Consider the following 24,308-nt stretch of genomic DNA (forward strand, 5'->3'; position numbering starts at 1 on the left):
TAGTAAATGCAAGAGGTAAAAAAAAAAACCCTCTCCATCCTTTTGAATCCGATCAGTGCTTCAGCCTTCTCGTGGTACTAAAGATCCCTGCTGCTTTTTCTTTCCCTCCTGAGAAAAGGATGTAAAACTGATACTGGTATGTATGAAACAATATTCCTGCTTTGTGTTCTTATTGGAATAGTTTCCAATTTCTTAGTCTTGCAAAATTTCCAGCACGTTAATTTGGCACAAATGATTTACGGTTGATGAGCAATTAATGTGTAATTTTTTTTCACCATCTCGGGCTTTGTGACTAGACTACTAAATGATTTCACAAGCTTGCTCGATCACTCCAGGATAGTGGTGGGATGAATTCACAGGAGAAATTTACTCCTTCTTGCAGACCCAGCATCTGCTCTTACTGCAAATTGGAGCACTGCTTGCATTCCCCAGATAATTTTCGCTGCATATCTTTTGTACAGTCTTTCTTTGGACCTACAAGAGAGTTTGATTCTGAATTTCAGTGACAGTTTACTCTGACATTACAAAGTCCTTCCAAAATACCTGTTCTGTCTGGAACCTTTAATGTAGAGTGATGCATTACTTAGACCTGAAAAGGAATTTCAAAACTAGCAGCAAACAAAAATAAGGTGTATTTTTTTTCTTTTCATGTTTGGAAGGGTAGCTCCCGGCAGCAAGTGTGGTGGAGATGAAAGTACTGGCTACAAAGAGTCCTCACCTCCAAATTGCTTAAGTGTCATTAGATGACATTTTGGTAACCAGTCTTGATTCTGCTATAATGGAGGTGGAAAGAGAACCAGAGCAGCTTCACGTAGACACTTCACCTTTCAGGCAAGGACATGACAGGTATAGTTGTCAACGCTGCTTGGGTTTGGGAGGAACAAATAGCATGGAAATGAGCAGAAAGGGAAGGAAAAAAAAAAAAAAATACTGTCAAAACTGGATCTCTTGAATAGTTCAGAGCTACGTTAGGCTACTCTGCTTGTAAGATCCTTGTGGGATTCCCTCGATAAGAATAATCAAAATGTGCACTGACCAGTATGTACGGCACGATTCTCTTCACTACCACCTAGTGGGAAACTCCTTCATTACCTGAACTCCAGAGCCGCTCCTGCTCTCCAATGTCATCCTCACCCTGATGGTAGAAACAGTGAGTAAGTGGAGGGGGAACAGATGGATGACTGGGAAGGACACAGTCCTGCTTCCCCATACAGGAAGAGGAATGTAGAGAGAGCGCCTATAATTTAAACCCAGTAATGCACTCCGGCATTATCACACCCTGCCTTCTAGCTCCGCACCCAGGCCAGTCCTTCATGGCTGTTACACCTTAGCCTCAGTTTCACTGAGGCTCCCAAAGCTTAAAAAATGTTGTCTTTGGAGATAAAGAGTAAAAAAATGTTCTTCTGAATGCAACTGAATCCTGCAAACAGTGGCAAGAAGAAAGTTGGGATGTTACTCCAGTGTCTCGGGCAAAAGGCAGCCTTGCCCCCCTTCTTGGCTCAGGAAGTTTTGGTTGCTCTGCTCCTGATTGTACTACTGAAAGGAAGGAAGGGGGAAAAAAAAGCTTCCTTCTCTGTAAAATCACATTTTTGATTACAATCACATATTTACAACAAAGTCTACTAAATTAAAACATAAATAGGTAAATATTTGGAACATTAAAACTGTGGTCAAGTGAGTCCTTTCCCACTGAGATACTCAGGGTTTGCCCAAATAACTGAAATCCAACCCTATGAAAACAACATATAAATGACAATTATCTCACATTTTTCACACTCCTGTGTTCCATTTGGTTCTAAGCTCCCAATGCACAAATAATAATGAGGTTTGGTACTTGTGTAGCTTTCTTTTTCCCAATCACAGAAATAAGGGTGAACATGATAATAATAGCTCTCACATTCCAAGGAGGGAGTGATGTTAATGTCATTCAGGCCAATAAAGCATTTAGCAGTCTCAGCAGGAAGAACAGTAAAATGGTGAAAAAATATTAAAAGAAACCATTTCTCTGTGTTTCTTTTGCCAATGGAAATTTTACCACTGTGTTCATGGAACTATACAGGCTCCCTCTGCTAGCACTTTATCGTAAATATATAGAGAGTTTTTTCCTTCTCTGTATGCTGCTTGAAGCCACATTAGACTGGCTTTATCCCAGTAATTTACTGTATTTTTCATCATGTACACTTAATAATGGATATAATTCAGTAAATTAAGACATCAAAGGAAAAAATGGTGTTGATACAAGAAGTCAGGCTTTGGGACTGTTCTGCCTTCTGATCACAGGACTCTGCTGTCCATTACTTTGGTTTTGCTCTAGTGTAATAAGCAGAATACAGACCAATAAGTGTAATATACACCAATAAGTGTAAAATAAGAATCACGTTCCTATTGTATAACCATTTATATTTTCATGCAGTCATTCTTAGTGTTAAGTAATCCAACTACTACCAATCCAATCAACTACTTTATTACATGCAGGGGAGAAGGGATTACATCGGAACGCTTAATCAGCATCAGTTAAACAATACAATATTATTTGCTAACAAAATAGAATTCCGTTAGAGGAACTCAAGACATCCTTGCCTGTAAGGATACTGGAGAATGCCAGGAACCCAGTTTTATAGGATAGCTGTCACACAGTGTTATCAGACCGTCTGCTACTTCAGGAGAAAAGAAGAAAATCATAAAAGAAAATGCACAGAATCATAGAATAATTTGGGTTGGAAGGGATCTTTAAAGGTCATCTAGTCCAACCCCCCTGCAGTGAGCAGGGACATCTTCAACCAGATCAGGTTGCTCAGAGCCCTGTCCAGCCTGACCTGGAACGGTTCCAGGGATGGGGCATCTACCACCTCTCTGGGCAACCTGGGCCAGTGTCTCACCACCCTCAGCAAAAAAAAACGTCTTCCTTATATCTAGTCTAAATCCACCCTCTTTTAGTTCAAAACCATTACCCCTTTACCCATCACAACAGGCCCTGCCAAAAAGTTTGCTCCATCTTTCTTATAAGCCCCCTTTAAGTACTGAGAGGCTGCAATAAGGTCTCCCCAGAGCGTTCTCTTCTCCAGGCTGAACAACCCCAACTCTCTCAGCCTGTCCTCACAGCAGAGGGGCTCCAGCCCTCTCATCATCTTCATGGCCCTCCTCTGGACCCGCTCCAACAGGTCCATGACTCTCCTGTGCTGAGGGCTCCAGAGCTGGACACAGTGCTCCAGGTGGGGTCTCCTCAGAGCAGAGAGAAGAGCAGAATCACCCCTCAAGTTGTATTTAAGAGTACATAGGGCAATGCAAAGTAGTTGAACGCGTTTAAATAATCTTTATTAAACTTGCCATTAAAATAAAATAGAAATCAGACTTCTTGTGATTACTAAGTGATATATTTCTCCAATCTGCATCCAAACTGATTTGTTAATGTAAGCCTGCTATTAAGCTGACCAGCTTAATGTTGTAAAGCTGCTCATGCCTTGTCAGTGAAGCACTGAATTTGAGGGGTCTCAACCACCATATTAATTACACCTAAGGAAAAATAAGCAATTCTGCAGGAAAAAAATACAAAACCCAACACTGCAAACATAAGAAAAACAAGCAGGTGTCTTCAAAAGTTTCCCCTACCACAATTACCAAGATCACGTTAGTCAGGGTGACTTGAGAATCAAATCACGGCCCAGCAAATTGTTGCAATTAAGGAAATCAACATATACTAAGCACTGTTAATAGATGAAAATGGGTATAGCAAACCCAAGTCCTTTTCTTTCAAATATTCATCCTCAAGGCAAAATCCCCAAGTACAATTCAGTTACAGGAGAGGGCTGTCTGGATTATGGCACTCTACAATTTAGCTCTTGCTCTCTACTAGAATTAGCATCTAGCTGGTTAAAGCTTTGCAGCTTCCACCCTGGCCCTCTGCTATTCTTAGTACCTCACAACTGCATATTGTGGCACTTGTAATAATCTGAGAAATATGATATTGCAATTCTTAGTGCCAGGATATAAAATAGGGATGCTGGTTAATTCGCAGCGGCAGTCTCCTTCCTGCTTCCCAAATGTTCAGTCCGACTGTTAGCAATTTATAACATTTAAGAAACACCGAAAAGCTCATTGGTTTTCCTGCGTTGATGAATCTGAAGTACTTAATGGTATGCTGAACCATTCACTAGCACAGTCTGGCAGGTTACAGCGAATGTAAAGTTGACACTGTAGAAGCGTACTTGTTGTTTTGTTAATTGTCCAGGCTCCAACAGTTTAAGATGGACAATTCTAACAGACCAAGGGAAAAAGCCCTTCAAGATAAAGTGATAGAGAATATTTACCTCCTCCTCAGTATTTGAAAGGTTTCCATATTCAGCTAAGGATTCTCCACGTGGTGTCCAGTTGTAGCGTTCAGTGAGGTCCTAACATACAAACAGATGTTCGTTTCTGTTTTTATAGACTTCAAAGTTCACTAGTTTCAAGAGAGGCTGTTTTAAAAGCCTCTGCAGCTGAAGGTCTTCAAGGCAAGCAGAAGCAACAGGACTTCTGGGTGCATAAGGAATCCTTGAAAACACACAATACAGGCAGATAATTTGTTGCTATGTTTTCTTCTCTTTACAGTTTCCTTTGACAAATACTGCTGTACTTCGACTAAACTTAATGGTCTTTGTCCTTGTCACCCCTCAAGTGTACAACAGGTAGATATACTTACAGAAAACAGATTGGACAATCTTTTACACAAGAACAATGGTAATATTTTCCATCTTAGTTTAGATAAAAGAAATCACCACGCCAAAGAAAGACAGAAATAAGTAACACAGTGTGACAGAATCTTCTGTGTCACGTATTGCAGGAGGCTCACAATCCGCTGTCTCTATTTGCAAAATCCTTGAATTATAAGGATGTATCATTCAGAAACTACATGTCATGGTTGAATATTGTAACTACAGTTAACAATTACTGTTATGGAGACAGTATGTCCGGGGGGAGGAGGGGAGGGAAGGATTAGGAAAACTAATAAAAAATAAAATGCATGGAAACTGTATTAAAGCATCAATAGGACAATGCCAAAAAAAGCTCACATTCTTTAAATACTCTTTCTTAAGAGCATGACAAAAAAAAAAATCTTTAGAAACTAAAGATGTCGTTTTATGTTAACATTCACATGAAAATTTCTTACATTAAATATTTTTACAGAGACTCCAAATTGTCACTTCCTTTTAGCCACACAAAGAAGAGTCCTCTGCATCCATTGGCATTTTTTTAACTCCCTGCAGCAAGGGGACCTGGTACTCTGGGTGCAGATGCCATCTGAAACAAAAGAGAACAGTTAACAACAGTCCTGGTAGAGTCAGCCCAGCAGCCCCGCCACAGCGTGCTGTGCCTGGAGGGAGGAGGAGGTACAATCTGCAAAGGAGCTCTGTGCTTCAGCTGCTGACTTAGCAGGTTGTCGGCATGAGCCTGGAGAGCATGGCTGATGGTGCCCACAAAGGGAAAATGGGGGCCAAGGTTACTCTGCAGCATTGTCTTGGGACACTACTCAGTTTGGGGACAGTCCTACTAGGCTCCTCTTAGTTCAGGCTTGATGGGAGCATATAAAGAGACACAAGTAGCTGCCTCTAGGACACCTCCACTGAGACAATAGTTTTAAATCCTTCTCCTGTTGATCACACGAGGAATCATTTGCATGAGATGCTTGTGCATCAAGTCCACATCAAGTTATTCCCTAATTTTGCCACTCAAAGTAGACATATTCATTCATATATTTTCAGACCAGAAAAGACAATTTAGTCATAAGGACTCCTGAAGAACTGAACTAAGTGACTCCAGTTGAGCTAGCAAGCGTGTGCTAGGAAGTCACCCAACAGGTGGGAGCAGAACCTTAGAGGTTCTGGTATCAAGAGGGGCTGGAGGTAGGTGATAAATGGTAACCACAAGCCTGCCCAGAGCACTTCTCAATAGAAGGGAACTGATGATAGGGCAGGGACTTTCAGCATGAACCAACACCCAGGGCTGTTCTCTATCATGTGCTTGAATCACAAGCTGAGTGGGGCAAGCCCTGTAATCCCCCAAATTATGTGGGTACACTGCTCCTGCTCATCAGTTAAGCAATAAACATAGCAAGTTATAATGGAGGTACTAGTATTTGCATATCAAGATACCCAGCAAGCCAGACCCAGAAGAGAAAAAGTCATTTAATACTTGATGTTCTGCGAGAGAAGTCAGCTGGAGATCCAGAACATCCTGTGAGTCTGGGGAACATCCATATGAACCCAGCGGTCACACTTCCCTGCTGGGGGGGGTTGTGCACAAAAGCTAGTGAAGCTGCCAGTGTGGCTTTCTCTCAGACCAAAGCCTTTGGCAGGGGCTAAGACTGGCTGAACCTCCCCACTACCAGAGCTCTGAACGGGCTCTGCAATGTTCCAACGGCAGCACCTCCTCCTGAACCACACACCGCCAAACGCACGCCTTCCTTTCGGGTACTCCACCTCCTTCCTTCTCAAAAACTAATGGGGCCATACTTCTCCATCCGCATTCTCCTAGTTTTCTTTCCATAGCTTACTTTTCTTTCCCATGCTGCAGACCTTCTATCCCTTCATTTTACCCTCCTTCTCTCTTCTGCTTCCCTCCCTTTCCCCCTCCCCCTGCTTTCTCTCCCTCTGCACTTTGTGAACTGCTGCTGCAGTGCTGAAGTCCAAAGTTCAGTAACTTGCTAAGCACACAGATAAATATGAACCTTGGAGAATTTACATTGCTCCAATGTAAACAGATAGCCAAGGGTCCCTTTATCAGCACTGGCTCAGGACAGTCGTGGGGGGTCTGAAGTGGCTCAATTTTGTATTTTGTTTTTTTTGGGGGGGGCGTAAAGGCGGGAGGCTGTGCTGTGCCCACTCTCCTGACAGTCGAGCGTGTTACCTCGGGACCATGGTGTAGGGACGCTGGAAGCAGGATAATCTGAATTTCAAATCCAAGAGACACCAGCCTGAAGAACCATGGTCTCGAAGCTGAGTCATCTTCAAGTGGAGCTGCTGGGAGCACTGCTGGAGTCGGGGCTAACCAAGGAGACCCTGATCAAGGCGCTGAGTGAAGTGGAACCCTACGTGCTCCAGAGTGAAAGTCAGCGTGCTATCAATGCCCTCCAGACAGAGAAAGGGGAACCCTGTCCCGACATCCCCAACGGAATGGGGGAGTCCAGGCTATCGGAAGACGAAACCTCTGATGACGGGGAGGAATTTACCCCTCCAATAATGAAGGAGCTGGAAAACTTGAGCCCTGAGGAGGCTGCTCACCAGAAGGCTGTGGTGGAAAGACTATTACAGTAAGGACAGATTTGCTGCTCCTCTTTGCTGCTTTCTTGCACTTTTCCCTCTAAATCTTTTTTTCTTTCCCCTTCCCGCTCAGTGTCCCTTGTATTCACAGTTGATCCAGCTGCACAGAGACAGTCTTCATCCATGCCAGGACTAGCAGCCCCAAACCACTCCCCAAATTCTTTATAAATGCTCAAACCTTCCTTTCATCTCACATAAAATGCATGAAGGAAGCCATGGAGCCTGATTACATATTTAAAGTGCTTATATCATCAGGCTTCAGAACAGTCTGAGGCCTGTGTAACTTGCATCTCTCTGACTGAATGTTGAATTTAAATTTTTAATAGGATTCATGATTCCAGTCATCAGGGGAGAAAAAAAAATAAAGAAAAAAATCTGGTCACTGTTAGCTGATGCTATATTTGCCTGAGGATGTACGGTAAAGTGAAGTTGTAATGTTTCCCCGCCATATTTAAGGAGATTAATATTGTTAATTTTACTGGGTTTTGCTATAGATTATTAGACAAACCAAGAGAGCTTATGCTTGTCGTTCCTGCGAGTGCAAAGTTCTCCTGACTTCAGTGGGGATTATTCTTGTAGAAAGCACACACCAAATACATGCAGAGGTTAAAACCTGGGCAGAACACACTATTCTACCACCCACTGCATGTCACAACTACAAAGTACATCTGCAGTAACAAGTACAGGTTTCACTGCCACACAAATTTGCCTTTGCATACAAGCATTTTTGAAATCAAAAGACAGGAAGAGTTCCCCAAACCAATAAGCCTCATTACAGACTCAGAGAAACATTCACCAGGATTCCCATTTGGGATTCTTGCTGGGATACAATTCCCATGGGCAACTTAAGAGATCCAAGCAAGGATCAGTTCCATCCAACCTATCTATCACAACAGAAGCAGAATCTTGCCCGTCTGTTTTGGGGGTATTTTGAAATGACAAGCTGATAGAAGACAAAAAGATGCAGGAACATCCTGCACTTAAAATCTTCACTAAAACTGAAATCCACCTAGAGAATTTCCTCAGGCTTTCTGATCACTCCCTTTCATGTGCAAAGGAAATTAACATAAAATATAACAAGAAGCAAACATCAAATCCCACCACAACAGGCCAGAACTAGAAAAACAGCATTACAAGAGAGTATTCACTGTAAATACTTAGGAGAAGAAAGTTTCCTGGCAGATTGGGAGTTGATGACTCTGCAGTACCCATGAGAGGAAAATTCACTGGATCAGCTCTTACCTGGGTGGGGAAAACATTCCCAATAATTCAGTCTTCTTTGTGGCCCAGTACGTCTCTTATGTCTTCCCCACTTCCAGCTCTGTCACATCTTTTAGTCTCCTCTGTTCCCTTCATCACTTTCCCAGTCTTTCTACCTATTTCCCTTCTCTCCTCACGTTTGCCTCCGCTGCTATCCTTCCCATTCTGTTGTCTTCTTGGCCAATACTCTCTCTCCCTTCTACTCTTTTTCTTCCCCTCATCCTTGTCTCCTTCTTCTCCTTCTCATCTTCCTGAGTCTGCGTACAGGTCTTGGGGTAGTTTGAGCCCAGTGGCACCGGGCGGGCCCTGGCTAGTTACTAATTATCCAATGGCTTTATTATTTCTCTTTTGTCTTATAAATTTATAGATTAAAAGACCCTGATAAGCCTTTTGATCATTAACTTCTGATGGTTTATCAGGTGTATCTTCACAAAGGAAGCCATGGAAGTTGAAGAAGAGCACCTGGCTTCGTCCCGTTTTCTGTAATGAATGGGCGAAGCAGGACTGAAGTGCCATCCGCTGTGATCTAAGATCAGACACACGGATGGAGGGAATTCCTTCCTGCCACCCTCACTTCAGCATGAATTCTGGTTTCTGATCCTCCCTGCCTTTCTAGGACCTTGCTGGCAGCTTTCCTGTGCTTACTACCAGGCTCAGCACAACAGTCTTACCTCTCTCGGAAGCCTGTGATATTAATGCTTTCCAATGCAGTGTCTCACATCTCTTGATCTCGAGACAGTCAGTTGAGCTGCATTCCCATTTAACAAATGGGAACTGAGGTACAGAGAGATTCTATGACCTACTTAAAACCCTAAGACAGCACAGAGAGGACTGGGCAAGAACAAGGATCTCCTAAGCCTCATACTGGGTCTTAACTGCAAAGCTTTATTCTGAAACATGAGAGTTTTCTTTCACCAGTCCCCCATACCACAGGATAGAGCAATTCACTTCTGCTGTTGAGGACAGTATGGGGGGACCAGAAGCCTCTGTTTCAGCAAGAAATTACAAGTATACTTACAGAAAAATACAATAGATCAAAATTAGTCGAGGTAACATAAAAATAGTAGGAAGTCTGTATTGATGTTTCAAATTTCTGGTCAAAGATAAAAAAAAAAAAAGCAACTGTACATCTGAGAATCTATTTGAAGCACCTGAACTACTATCAAGGTTTGACGACATGTAAGCAGTTGTTAGCTACTAATAAACTTTTTTTTGTTTTTAAGAACAAACCTTTCCATTAATAGATGCCTAAAGGTAACACCCTTAGAATAGTATTGTAAGAAAGGGCAGAACAGTCTATAATGGAAATCACTCCCCATAATAGATAAAAGGAAGGTAGGCAAGAATCTCCATGCCCAGGGATTCCCAATAAAACTTCAATGCTTTCAAAGCTATTTCAGCATCTACACAAGGACTTCAAATCCAGAAACCAGAAGGAGGCACTTCTGCCTTTAGGCAGAAGCCTCTTTGGGCATTATTAACAATTCCTGGCTAATACTGTAGACCACATTTTAACAGAGAGATTGACTTGTGGGCAGCTATTAGTGATACAAGAAAGTGTTTGTGGTAACTGCAGCCACTGCTTATAAAGTAGAGTCAGGAAAGTGCCTGTTGCTAGGCTTTCCATGAGCCAGAATGGAAAAAAAAATGACAGCACCAAGAGACCAAGTATGTCCTCACAGGAACACTAAAGTTGAAACCATAGTTTGGAAAGCACTAGTCAAAGCTGAGTAAAACAGGATGTAGAGAAGATACGCCCACACCACTGGGTGCACCTGTAGGTATTGATTAGATTTTGTCCCTACAGAAAAAAAAAGGCTAAAGGCAGTTCAGACAAAGTTAATTCCTCTAGTGAGGAATTAACATCCTTTCATTTTGTCCCTTAATCTGTCTCACTGATCTTCCATAGATTTACAGTTTGAATAATAACATTCTTTCCAGATCACTCCACACAGAAAACAAATTGCGTCTATGCTAAAGAATAAATAACTCAGTAGGGAGATGGAGCTGTGTGGAGTAATTCCCAGATATTCCCTGGAGTAGAAAGCAAGAGAGAGGCTACCTGAGGGGAAGGGACAGATCATGCTACCACAGGTACAGCAAACGGAGAGAGGTATAGCAACAATTAACTTGTTGGGCAAGGGGTGAAATTCCATTAGGAAAGAGAGAAATTGAGATAAGCAATCCCTGGGGGCAGGGATAAAAGCATGTTTTCCATGAGGAAAAAAGAAAACAAAGATATAATGATAAAGGCTCAGTCTTTTCCCCGTGTAAGCAGTGTCTCAGAATGGGTCTAGATGGGGAATCTGGAAATGAAGCTGCCACACCCCTTTCATTTCCACATATAAACCAAGATGAGGCAAACAGGCCAAGTTCAATAGAAAGGAACCCTGCCGGGATGGTCTTACCTTCCCTGCTCTCTGCCTAGCCCGGCTCCAGGCTGTGCACTGACATCAGTGGGGGTTGTCTAGATGCTCCAGAGGAAAGGGCCAGAGGATGGTCCTGTGTACTTCACAGCTCTGAACCTCTGTTTAAGCAAGGTCTGGTCCAAAGCAGCAACTCAGAACCCACCTCAGGGAAATGAAGGCTTCTCTTGCCTGAGAATCCGAGAACAGGAAAGAAGGAAAGGAGAGACAGAGAGAATGAGGAAGAGGAGGGGAAAGAAAGGAACAAAAGAAAAAGAAAGAGAAAAGTCAAGAAGAGTAAAGGAGGGAGAAGGTCCCCTGAATGTTACATCTCCAGCTCTCTGGAATGGGTTTTCTTTAATGCTAACAACTTGATATTTACTTTCCATTTAAATTTGAGATGTTGCTATAAATTATCAACCAGCCTCTTGTTCCCTTTGAGTTTATAACTAACTACCTGGGTTACTTATTGTTCAGGTAACAAAAGGGAGGTGAAAACGCCCTTAAAAAGTGACCTCAGAACTAAGAAAATGGGAAGCTGGCATGGAGAGAGGACCCAGGCCCCTGTGGTTGAGATGAGCCAGGGACAGGGGCTATGCTCAGATGGCAGAAGCAACCGACAGCAGGAGAGCAAGACTTAGGAAGAAGGAAGTAAAAACTATCTGCGCGAGAAGAATTTGGTGACAGAGATTAGACCTTGGAGAACAAGGGAAAAATGGGGAGGTAGCTAGTATCTGAGGAGAAGGGGAAGCTAAAAAGCAGAAAACAGGCTTTGAGATAGAAAAGCAGAGCTTGAGCAAGGCAGACCCATTTCTGCAGTTCTAACTCACTGAAGCAATTGAGATTTTAGTGCAACTACAAACAGGAGAACTATGTTTAGGGTAAAGTCCTGCCCTCTGACAGTCAATGACAATCTTAACGCCAGTGAAAGCGCGAAGGTTTCAACTTATGATGTCTTAATCAATGGTGAAGGCTCTGTAGGTGGAACTATGTATTTGGGCAATGGTTCACACGAGGGTTCAGCTGACCAACTGCCATCACTTGTTCTGTGATGTACCCTTGGGCCTAAAGGAATTGCTGCATTGATATGACAGCCTGTGCTTTAACAATGTACAGAGTAGCACCGTCCCGTGAAATCATACTGTACTGAGATTCCCCTGCACCATTTTACCTCACAAAGCTCCCTGCTTTGTCTCAAAAGACGGCAGGGAAAACCACAGGGCTTTAACCACTGACAGAAGAGACTCACAGATCCTTCCTGCTTTATTCCTACCAAAAATAAGTGAGGATCTTGACAGGGGAGACCAAACTGACTCGTGATTGGGGTGCAGGAAGGAAATGAACGTGTAACAGAGGTTTCCATCAGTGGTAACACAGTCCTTCCTCTTCCCATCTGAGCCAGAACTCAAATATAAGAGACCAGAGGTTAAAGCCTTTTCTCCTTTGTACAGGAACTTCTATAACAAATTCAGGGTGCAGCTGCTGGCCAGACTATCACAAATACAAAGGGAGCAGATCGGTCCTCGGTTTGGACAGCAGCAGAAAAAAAAACACACTGAGGAAAGATAAGCTTTTGTAAGTTGGGCCCAATTCAAGGCTTTTGAAAGACAAAGATGGTTAAGGGAAGAAGCTAGAAAATAGAAGCCTCTATGGCAAGCATCCCATCATAAAAGAGAAACAAATGTTCCTATTTTAAGAAAGAAGGTTCTTCAGAAAGCTGTAACTGACACCGCTTCTGTCACACTTTAACTGCAGTGGAGGTTGCTCCTTGGACTATCCAGCCACTGGGAGAGAGGCTGCAGGGGAACAGAGATAAGGGTGTTTGTACTGAGAGAACAGGTGTGGACTTTATCCTCCTTATCACTCTGCAGCCTCTGGCAACCTCCTGAGTCAACAAAGCAATGAACAGTACAGTTGTTGCCTGTTGCTCAGACCTGTGCGTGCTTGAGAGTTTCTGCACAACCCTAGGTACCTTTTCCCCCCTCTCTACTGCTTCTTTGATGCTGGTGTGGGATGAGACACACGTGTATTTCTACAGCCCGCAAACCATTTCCATGAGACATTTCACATAGAAAACACATAAGGATGCTCTTTGTTAAAACTGAGCCAAAGGTTTTTTCTGTAGAGACGCTCCTGCACTATTTGGATCTAGACTGCCTGGTTTCACATCTTTCTGTTTCTACTCTGATTTTCAGCTCTGGTGAAATCGATACACACAAAAAAGAGTCATGTTTTCTGTATTTTCCTTAGGGACCTTCATGGATATTCTAATTGGAGATCCTAAAAATCAGAGATTCACATTCATTATGAAATCCTGAATCAGAGATTCACATTCATTATGAAATCCTGAATCAGATTAGCTTCTGAAGTTTTCTGAGTAGGTCCCAACTAGGTCTATTCCCTCAGACGTTACCCCAAAGGAGGGTGGCGATAGGAGGAATTAGTGGTTTGGCTGTTATTCTTTATTGCATTTAGAAGCTTGAGTGGATCTAGATGTGAATCAGTTGAATAGCATGCAGCACATGTGCAAGAACATAATCCTAGATGGCTTGGTGTATACGTATGCATACATAGCTGCCACGTGACAGGATGATGCAAGCCTGTTTTCGTTCCTTGAATCACTGCAAGGCAACCCAACCCGGACCAGAACTAGGCACGAGCTAGGTTCAGCCTAATATCACAATGAACCAGTCTTAGCAAATTAAGTACACCTACTCCAATCACCTATGCCTTAAATAAAGGGGGACAGAGAACAGCAGCTATGTAGGGAAAGGTAAGAGAGATGTCAACTCTCATAAAACGTCCAACTGAATACAGAAGCGCAACATCACTTCCTTCCTCATACAATTTCTCACCAGCAGCAAAATATTTTACATTCACATTCCTTTGCAGCAGAAAGGTCCATTCCTTGCCCGTGACACTGGTCAGCACTTTCTGTCATTTACAGATGACAATTGCCGAGACAGAACAGGCCAAAACCTTGTACCCCAAAGCGCACAGACAGCAAAGACTATGGCCATGTATTAGGAAATTTCCTTGATAACCAGAGTCCCCTTCTAAGGGGAAATCCCTTTCCCTTATGCATTCAGTTAATGTTCTGGCCTCACCAAACACAATGGTGTTTTGACTGACATGCAAGGTGCACCTCAGGAGGTACTGGTGCACTTCCTTGGAATCCAGGTCTGCTCAGGAGAGAGAGATCTATCACCTGTACTCAGAAGTGTTTTCTGCTTCTTCCAGAGAGGACCCATGGCGAGTAGCAAAGATGGTGAAATCCTACCTCCAGCAGCACAACATCCCTCAGCGTGAGGTGGTGGACACTACTGGTCTGAATCAATCTCACCTCTCACAACACCTCAACAAGGGCACTCCCATGAAGACCCAAAAAAGGGCAGCCCTCTACACCTGGTACGTCCGCAAGCAGCGAGAGGTGGCTCAGCGTAAGTACGGCAACAACCATTCTCCTATCTCAATCTCATAAAGGCCTCTGCTCTCCCTCGCTAATCCTTACTCCCTATTTTTATCAAGGAAAAATGGAACGAAAAACCACTTCTAGCAGGAAGCTTAGAGAAGTCTAGGTCAGTATTCAGTGATGAGGTGAACCAAACAGTACATGGAAAAAACACTCTCGTGAAGCAGCCTGCAGTCACCCACCCTGCCCTCCGCTTGGCTAAAGAGAAGCAAACTAATACTGCCCATTTGCAATTAGAGTTCTGCACCCATCCTCAGCCTAAAGCAGTGTAGTGGACAGATGACAGACAGAATTTCTGCCCAAGAACTATGCTTTTGCAATTTCAGCTAGAGCAACAGGTTGCTGTACTCACTGAAAAAAACCACTGTGGCTATCACCTCTTGTGAAAAGCCACTGTGGGCTGTCACCGCACGCCCTCTAAGCCCCTTCATTACAGGCACCCACGGGGAACCCATCCCTGCAGCCATGCACTTCTATATTCATCAGCTGGTCTGGAATCTGTCATACTTACTTTTGTATTGGTGGGTTGCAAGTAAAATTAGACACTTGGCCTTTGGATGGTTTTAGAAAGCAGGACTCCAATCATGCCATCTTTAAACTCAGCTGCATTTGCTTTCACTCCTCCAAGGTGGGAGCAGAGATGCAACGCATGCAAGAGAAAGGACAGGTAAATATGGTCCTGCTAGGAACATCTCAGTTTTAGCAGATTATGGAACTTTATTTCTAGCCCATTTAGATTCAACCCTCTGTCTTGTATGAAATGTTCCCCAAGGGTAAGCTGCATTGGGCCTACTAGGGACTCAAATAGACAGAGTTATTGGAAATGCTTCCAGAAAGCAAATCCCTTGCCCCTTTGTGCCTGCAGAATTCACACATGCTGGCCAGGGTATCCTGACAGAGGAGCCCATGGGAGATGACCTGCCCACCAAGAAGGGTAGAAGAAACCGCTTTAAGTGGGGTCCTGCCTCACAACAGATCCTGTTCCAAGCCTACGAGAGACAGAAAAACCCCAGCAAAGAAGAGAGAGAGGCACTGGTGGAAGAGTGCAACAGGTAAAGATGGGTGTCTGGCTCTGAGGAAGAGGGGCACAGCAGGGTCTGTCTGTGTTCTTGGTGTTTGCTAGCACCGGTGAGAGGCAGGCTAACGGTACAGCAGCGGGTGTCACCACTGACACCGGCCACATTTGAATGAAATGCCACAATTGAGCATTCACTGTCCACAAAGGCTCAGGAACACCTCATGTCTCGCTATACCTGGCAGGATTCTTCCACACAGCGTGCCAGGCCACAGCCACTTTGGGGCTGCACACTTGCTCTGTCTCTCTGACTAAGCCCAGCTCAGTAAGGCTCTTCTTGTGCTTTCCCCCCACAGAGCAGAGTGTATTCAGAGAGGCGTTTCCCCATCTCAGGCCCAGGGACTGGGCTCAAACTTGGTGACAGAAGTCAGAGTTTACAACTGGTTTGCCAATCGCAGGAAGGAGGAGGCTTTCCGGCACAAGCTGGCCATGGACACCTTCAGTGGACCACAGCCCACCCCTGCTCCTCCTCTAACTCCTCACAACTCTTCCTCCCTCCAGCCACCATCTGCTCTCTCACCCAACAAAGTTCATGGTAAGAAACAACTAGAGGGACATAGAATCATAGAATGGTTTAGGTTGAAAGGGACCTTGAAGATCATTGAGTTCCAACCCCCCTGCCATAGGCAGGGACACCTTCCACTAGACCAGTTTGCCAGTGAACCTGCCCAAACTCAATCACCAGAACTATCTCCCAAGTCTAGCCCTTTAGGAGGTGAATCTACCGATAGAAAGAGCAGACTCACTACAAGGGAAGAGCATCGGTGCAGAGAGACCATATCTCCGAGTGAGGAGAGGGGCTGGACAGCAAGGGTGACAAAGCTCAGTAGCAAAACTTTCAGCCAAATCTCCTCACTTACCCTTTGACATCCTGCACTCCCTCGCAGCTGGCAGGCAGTAATCCCCTTTCAAGGAGTTACCCACTGGCTGCCATCACAAGTCAGTTCTGTATCCTTTCACTCATGTGTGTGCCTCCTACTGTTTCCAATACTTATCAGCACCGTCGGACTCTGTGACTGAGCTTTCAGGCATCAGGAAAGGTCGTTCTCCATCCAAAAAGAGCAGAGCTTTTTTCAGCTTCATAGGCCAGAGCTGGTAATTGCTCTCACTCTGGGAAGAGATGATCTCACCAAGACTCTCTCCTCTCTACACCCACATCCAGAGGGATGGTTTCTAGTGAACCCTGCTTGCTCCCTGCAGCACACACAGCCATACCTCAAAGACAGTATTTGAGGAAGCAGTTGTGCAGTTACAGAGGAAAGCCAGGGCAGGGTGGCGAGAATGCCTGTTCTCCTGGTTCCCCCTACTACGTACCTTGTCTCTGCCTCAAACATCTAAACCCAATCACCTGCAAAGGAAAACGAATTTAGCACTTGCCAAAGTTTCCCAGTTTTTCATTTTTGACAACCAGTTTCCCTCCTGTTGTGATGTAGGGGTGAGGTACAACCAGCAGCCAGCCAGTGAGGCAGAGTCCTCCAGCAGCAACCACCATGGGAACAGCTCCATGGTGACCACCCAAACCATCCTGCATCAGGTTTCTCCCCCTGGACTGGAGCCCAGCCAGAACCTACTAAGCACAGACACTAAGCTGGTAAGTGATGTATACTTAAGTTCTGGTGACTGGAAGAAGTCAGGTCCTCTGCCTGTGGTCACAATATGGACTATTCAGAAGTAGTTTTTCCTAGAATGCTCTTAAACCCACCTTCCTATAGAGATATTACATAGCCCCTTCGCACTGACCATGTAACATGAGCAGTCCTGAGATACATGTGCCCTCTAGACTGCTGGTGAGGGCAAGTATTAGAGCATGAAAACAAGTACAGACATTTCCTTAATCAAAACAATCTATTCTGAAAAAAACAGAGCTTGAGGTATGACGTAATTCCATTTTTCCCAGGAAACCCCATTCTCTCCTTCTTTCCCCAGTGAGATTCTCATCATCTCATCTCCAACCCTCATTTGAACTCTACACATCTCAGGTTAGCTGATCAGACACCAATGGGATTAACACAATGGAGACCTGTACTTACATCTGTCTCAGATGTAAAAACAAAGCCCAACAGCCTGTATGCAGCACACACCATTGAGACATTGCTGGATACCTAGATTGTAGCAATCTGCCTTCTCAAAGCAAATTTCCTTTTGAGATTTGACAACACTTTTTCCCACATGATTAGCAATGAAACACTAGAACTACAGGACTGACCATTTTCAGTTTGCACATATTCCCTTGCTTACAGGGAAACAGCTGGCAGAAGTCTGCATAGTGCATACTGGCCTGAGGCAAAGTTAAGTTCACTATAAATTAGTCTTATTTAAATCTTGTCAGTCACTCACTTTTCTGGCTTTCTGGTCTCTTCCTGAAGACAAAAAAAAATCTTTCATGAGGTGATGAAAATCTTCTACAGCTGTCTTCTAAAATTGATATCAAGGTGATTTGTCCCACTGTTTAACCTGTTGATGCTTACTCTAAGATTCCTTACAGCTTTTTGTCTGAGGGGAGAAAAAAAAAGTATAATATTAAGTATTGAACTTTATCAGCCAAATTATTAGGATTTTGCTCTTTTGCTGTTCCACAGTACTTCAACTACAGGTCTCCAAAGCGCCTTGCAAACTCAAAATCCCATTAGAGCATAGACAAAGGTTACGTGGTTCATTTTAGAGGCTGAGAAAACAGTCAAGTTATTCAATTCCTCAATGGCTCAAGGACAGACTGAATCAGCAAGACACCCAAGCACAGAACAGTCCTGTTCTAACAGCAGGGAACTGCCAGTAATGTGGCCTGACGAACTTACTGTATGAGAAAAAGGGCTGAGGAAACTTTTCACCAACTCCTTTAAAATATCAATCTGAAAACTCACTGGCCACGAAAAACACTTGCTAGGAGAAAGGGAAATTACACGCATTTCTCAGAGGAAAACCTGAACAAGAAAAGAGAAATTCCTGAATTCTGTGCTGAACTCTGCAGCCAAAATTACTATGTAAAATTACCTGAGCCTCTTAATTCCTCCGAGCATCGTCTTCTACCCTCAGCTGTAAAACAGAAGATAAACTTTCCCTATAGAGAATGCAGTGGGACTAATCTCATTCTTGTTTGTAAAACCATTATGATTTCTTAAACGTGAAAGAACTAAACCAGCAAGGATTTACTCTTAATATTTCAACCTTTGCTAGTTAATTGATGAGCACAGGGAAACTCCAGACAAGCAAATGTGAAGTCTTTCTAGTTAGCAGGCGGTCAGAGCAGGCAGGAAGAGGGAGAAGGACATTTACTACAGCTTTGGGACTCGCCACACTCAATCTTCTGCAGATGGCATTTTCACTGTCCTCTTTTCTCACAGGTCTCGGCTCCTGGGGGAACTCTCCCTCCCGTCAGCACCCTGACTGCCCTGCACAGCCTAGAGCAAAATCCACACGCACTGAGCCAGCAAACTCAGAACCTTATCATGGCATCACTGCCGGGTGTAATGGCAATTGGAGCTGGTGAGACCTCATCCCTAGGACCAGCATTCACCAACACAGGTGCCTCCACTCTGGTGATAGGTGAGTAGTGTTCTGTAGTGACTCTGCTTATCAGGATCCAGACAAAGAGCTACCTGGAATTGTTAGAATTACCTGCGTCACTTTCAGAGACAAATGTACTAAGTTGGCAGTGATACGAACCCAGGGAAATTGTCACAAGCACTAAGGATCTTCAGCTGCACTACTTACAAGTACCAATGGAATTAAGGGATGATGTTCCTTATTCACATTAGAATTAAGTTACGCACAAACCGATGTCTTAAGAGGAAGGGACTTTTGCAATCTATTCCTATGCCAATGTTTTGGTTTGTTGCTCTGCATCTTCCTAAATATAAATGTAATAATTCCTTACAAGTATGAAAATTGAAGCATGTTCTTAGTGCTCGAAAGACAAAACATCCTGTTCTATTTCCTTCAAAGAGCAGCATATGCCTGTGGAAGCCATAGCACTAATTACTTTTTAAAATATTTTTCACTTTGACAGCTTTTCTGGACTTGTATGAGATTTCTTTTCACTCCAAGACCAGTCTACTGCCAAAGTGCATCTCATTAGATAAAGGAAAATAAAATGTATACTCTGCTCTTACACTTTCTTCCCAGGAAGAGAGAGGCCTGATTTTGTTCCACGGTGACAGCTGTGAACTAATTTCCATTTCCTCATTTATATCCAAGATTATAATATGGATTCTAATTTTGTGCAAACAAACAAACAAAAAAAAAATTGGAGATTTCCACACAGGGGAAGTCTCTCAGTGCTGGAGAGACTTGCTTATTTACAAGAACAGGGTCTAGGCAGTCATGGGAAATGGGTAGTAATGTGTGAAACCTTCTACCTCTTTCTCTCTGGTCCAAATTCCATAATTTGGCAGCCAAAATGAGCCTAAACTTCGTTCCATGTGGCTGGACAGCTACAGCATAGTTCTCTCTGTTGCAAACAGCTTCATAAAAGAAGAATAAAATTAACTGGACGCAGGATGATGCTCTGAGTTTACTTCTGAGCAAGGCCTGCCCAGTGGAAGTCTGTATCAGGTTATCACTAAACTGGAAAGTGACCCGTACTGTTACATGGGAACATACACTGGCAGTCAGAGGTGGTTTTACAGTACCTGTCTGTGTTGCACATTTTGCACACACCCACTTCATTTTCACAGGCATGAAATCTACTCATAATCACAGGTAACAAAAAGAACACCTGAAAAGCAGGATCCGAAATCACCCTGCGACGACAGGCCTGCCACGATGACTATTTCAGATGCCCCTATTGCGGAGCAGCCACACTCCTCCCATAGTGCGTGACACTACTGTCATCAGCCCTTGTTTTTCAGGCCTGGCCTCAACCCAGCCCCAGAGTGTACCTGTAATAAACAGCATGGGGAGCAGCCTCACTACCCTGCAACCCGTCCAGTTCTCCCAGCAACTGCACCCATCCTACCAGCAGCCCCTCATGCAGCAGGTCCAGAGCCACATCAACCAGAGCCCCTTCATGGCTACCATGGCCCAGATACAGAACCCTCACGGTAAGAACATGAACTCTTTTGCTCAAGCAAACCAAAAAAATTAAGGCTCTGTTCTGGAGCATTCGCTGGGTCCTTGGGCTTGCGGCACTCTATTTTCCTTTTCTGTTATTGTTGCTTTAATTATGAAATTACTTTTCTCTTGCATTCATCTCCCTGTCCCTCCACTCCCACTGTTTCAGAGACAGACAGCAGGTCCACATGCACGAGGAGAACTCAGCCAAAGTAGTCTCATGCAAACCTCCAGCATCCACATGATCTTGTTTTCTTTCATGCACAGCTCTCTACGGCCCCAAGTCTGAAGTGGCCCAATACACACATACAGGCCTCTTACCACAAACCATGGTGATAACAGATACAGCCAATCTCAGCGCCCTGACTAACCTGACACCAACTAAACAGGTAACAAACAGCCTTTAGCACATGCCTTTGTTCCCCCACCTTAGAACTGCACCAGTCTGCAGGTAGCTCCTTGCTTGTCAAAGAGTTTTTGGGGGTGTGGTCTATGCCATCCCAGCAGGATGATCTTTCTTATCTCCTCGCCTTGCTGGTACCAGCTGCAATACTGGAGGCATTAGAGCAAGCTCTTCACTGCATCATCAAGGAGGATTTAATCTCCTTGGAAACAGCACCAGCTCATTCTTCTCTCACGCCTGTTAGAAGGGTTGTAGAAACCAGGCACTGTTAACTTTCTTTTCCCTAGGCATTCACGTCTGACTCGGAAACTCACACAGAGTCTGGGATGCATACGCCAGTGTCACAGGCGCCAACCATACATTTACAGAACCAAGACACGACCATCCAGCACCTTCAGCCAGGCCCTCGCCTCACCTCAAGCCCTGCTGGTAAGAGCAGCAGCCACTATTATCTTAAACCACATATTGCTGTTTCTCTTGCCCATGCTGTAAAACCCAGACAGAATACCGTAACTGGGGCTCACCATTCTCCAAAAGGGCTCTACCAGTGTCTTGGGGGCTTTGAAAAGTTGGTACAAAGAAAAGATTCAGAGCACAGCCTGTGCAGACTGTGTAAGGCCAGACTGGAAATGGGACCCTTCTTCAGAATCTAGACAGGCAAATAACCTTAAAAATATTGACAAAAATCAGTGTTCGTGCATAGCCAATCCTGCTGGCAGTTTTCAGGGCTGAAAAGCCCAAGACTCCCTCATGAAGACTCCAACTAGATCTTCCCAATTTTAAGAGAAGAACTAGGACATTAACAATCAACAATCCTCAAATCTGAACTCCCTGACACTGTCAATACTTTCAGGCTAGCTTTGTACTTGAGCTGGGTATACAATGGCACACAAAATAGAAAAAGAAGTTATGCCCCTGTGCCATGAGGTTTTAGTCATGCTGGAAATGTGAATGTGTGCACACATGATAAAGGGACTGCAGTAAGAATTTGTACTTAACTTCTGCCTGTGCCTTTGACAGCGTCCTCCAGCAGCCTGGTGCTGTACCAAAGCTCTGACTCCACCAACAGCCACAGTCAGCTGCTGCCATCCACTCACAATGTCATCGAGACCTTCATCTCCACACAGATGGCATCCTCCACTCAGTAATCGAGACAGCAGGCTCAAGGGTGACTGCCACAACCAACCTGTCAGGCGCAACTCCAACTGTGTTTGCCATCACTGTCACCACTGCCTTCCATGGGAAGGAAAGGCTGCTGCGTTCAGCCAACCTCCAGCCCCCACCGCCTCATACGAATCCTTTACTCAGCTGCCACCATGAGAAAAGATGTCTCGGGCTCAAGACAGAAGCCACAGAAAGATGATGCTGGCACTGCTAAAATCGACAGCACCACAAAAAAAACAAGCAAACCCAAACCCCACAAGCCAGCCTAGAATAACCAGGCGTCCTTTTGCAGCTGCCCAAGAAAGAATCCCATCAAGACAGGGATCCAAATGCACTATGTCAACAATGCCAGTGCGTGGGTGGGACTTTTCATTCTCCTCAGCCTTCATCAAGCTGGGCCTGTACAAACCTGCCAACACCAGGCTAAGCCATGCAGAAAAGAGCAAAGCTGAGCTGCCAAAGATGGGACACCATCTTTGAAACACTTGCCTCCTTTGCTATAAAGAAGGACCAGTGGAAACTATGAGAAATAATACTAACTTGGAGGCAAGAGTAAGAGAACCTGGTTCCCAATTGCAATGAATATCACCAAGGAACAGATTCAGGAATGGCTTGGCACAAACCTGTCAGTGTGGGATCACTGACTACAAGCTACAAATCCCTTAACTACAAAAATACCAAACATTCTCAGTTAAAAGTGACCTGCTCTAAAATCATGCTATCCTAGTGGAAATGGCTTGGTTATTTTTGATATAGCTCTGCTTTGTTTTAAATGCAGAAATTAAAGTTTAACAGCAGCAAGGAGATTTCAGTTCCCTCCACTACCCATGTGGATCCTCATATTGTGTCTTGCTGAACGAGCTGGGGGATGGCATTCTCCACAGGTCTGACAGTGCACAACACCTGGAAGGTCCCCATGCTGCACAAAGAACATCCTTCAGTTGTTCTCTATAAAGATGTCAGCTTGGATTCATTTTACAGAACACGGTTCATTCTTGGCTTCCCTGCAGGCTACATTCTGTAGTTCCTGATATGCAAATAATTACCCTGGGGTCGAAGAGCCTTACTTGCACTAAATGAAGGTTTTCAGCCCTAAGGATCTACTTATATAATTCCTCTTTTAATTGTTCCTCTCTTCTCTATTAACACTCAACCTTACATCACTGATATGTTACTAGCCAGACACGAAAAAAGCCCTAACTTATATGTTTTTGTCACTGTGACCAAAACAGAGCTATTCTTTCAACTGTGAAATAGACAAAAATCCTCGAGACTAGGAAGCGCTCAAGACTCTTAAAAGGTTAAGATATAAGGGAGAATTAAAAAAGAAAAAGCCCAACAGCAAACTCTTCAGCTATCATATCTGGAAATTTCAAAATTGCAGATGTCCATTACAGTTTGTATTGACACGGCCTTCTTCTAGATACTATCAACCATCAGAGATTAATTTTGGTAACATGATTCTCTGAGGAATTTTATCCTAGAATTGTTGCCTAATCTAGCATGTGCATTGTTTGCAAATACATATAACTCCCAGTTAGCATAAAAGTAATCATCATAAAACAAGTCAAAAGATAATTTTTAGATCATTATGCATTTGAAAGCCCAGGTGCTAGCTTCAGTATACTGAAGTTTTAACTGGCCGTACGTAAAGCAAGGAATTTCTGCTGGCACATTCAGTTAGATTAGAAGCCAATTTTCTACTTAGCCTTCCCATTTTTGTGTGCCAACTGTGTTTTCTTGATTAAAAACCAGGGGTTTTCCCACGCTCAGAGAGCAACAGTTCACTATTTTGGTTTCTCTAACCTGGCTTTCTGGTCTCCTGAACAGGGCAGATGAGTTAGAGCTACTGAAACCCAACAATCTTAAAAACAGAAGAGTATTTATCCAGTAACAGGTCATTTCCTGAAATACTGGTGCTAAAGTATAAACGGACTAAGAGCCATACTGAAAATTACCAAAACCCACTGTATTTCAGAGACAAAAGTCATAGTCAACCAAAATAAAGACTGAAACACAGTGACATTCAAGTTAGACGTAAGTCCTTCCTGTAGCAATTTCATAGCATTGATCACCAAGCAACTAAAGAGCCATCTTCAGCCACCTTTATCTCTGCTGTGGGAGCCATCCGAACACAGCAAGAAAGCCGCTGTTGTATAAAACCTGCCAAATTAGATAAGACTAA

The 24,308-nt window shown here is 43.9% G+C and overlaps 1 protein-coding gene across 2 annotated transcripts; it reads left to right on the forward strand.

Annotated features, from left to right (window-relative positions):
* Positions 1 to 6,959: 6,959 nt before the first annotated feature.
* Positions 6,960 to 22,107, forward strand: HNF1A (HNF1 homeobox A; the record flags this gene model as incomplete). Of its 2 annotated transcripts, none has more annotated exons than XM_082491404.1 (10): positions 6,960 to 7,285; positions 14,201 to 14,400; positions 15,298 to 15,484; positions 15,804 to 16,042; positions 16,878 to 17,098; positions 18,849 to 19,050; positions 20,355 to 20,546; positions 20,824 to 20,945; positions 21,247 to 21,388; positions 21,980 to 22,107. In XM_082491404.1, 10 exons carry the CDS (start codon positions 6,960 to 6,962, stop codon positions 22,105 to 22,107), a joined length of 1,959 nt encoding a protein of 652 aa, XP_082347530.1. The 2 variants fall into 2 exon arrangements, with proteins under 2 accessions (XP_082347530.1, XP_082347531.1); XM_082491405.1 differs by having other exon boundaries at positions 16,941 to 17,098.
* Positions 22,108 to 24,308: the final 2,201 nt, after the last annotated feature.

Source organism: Vanellus vanellus (assembly GCF_965231255.1).
Source record: "Vanellus vanellus genome assembly, chromosome: 16".
NCBI classification, from domain to species: domain Eukaryota; kingdom Metazoa; phylum Chordata; class Aves; order Charadriiformes; family Charadriidae; genus Vanellus; species Vanellus vanellus.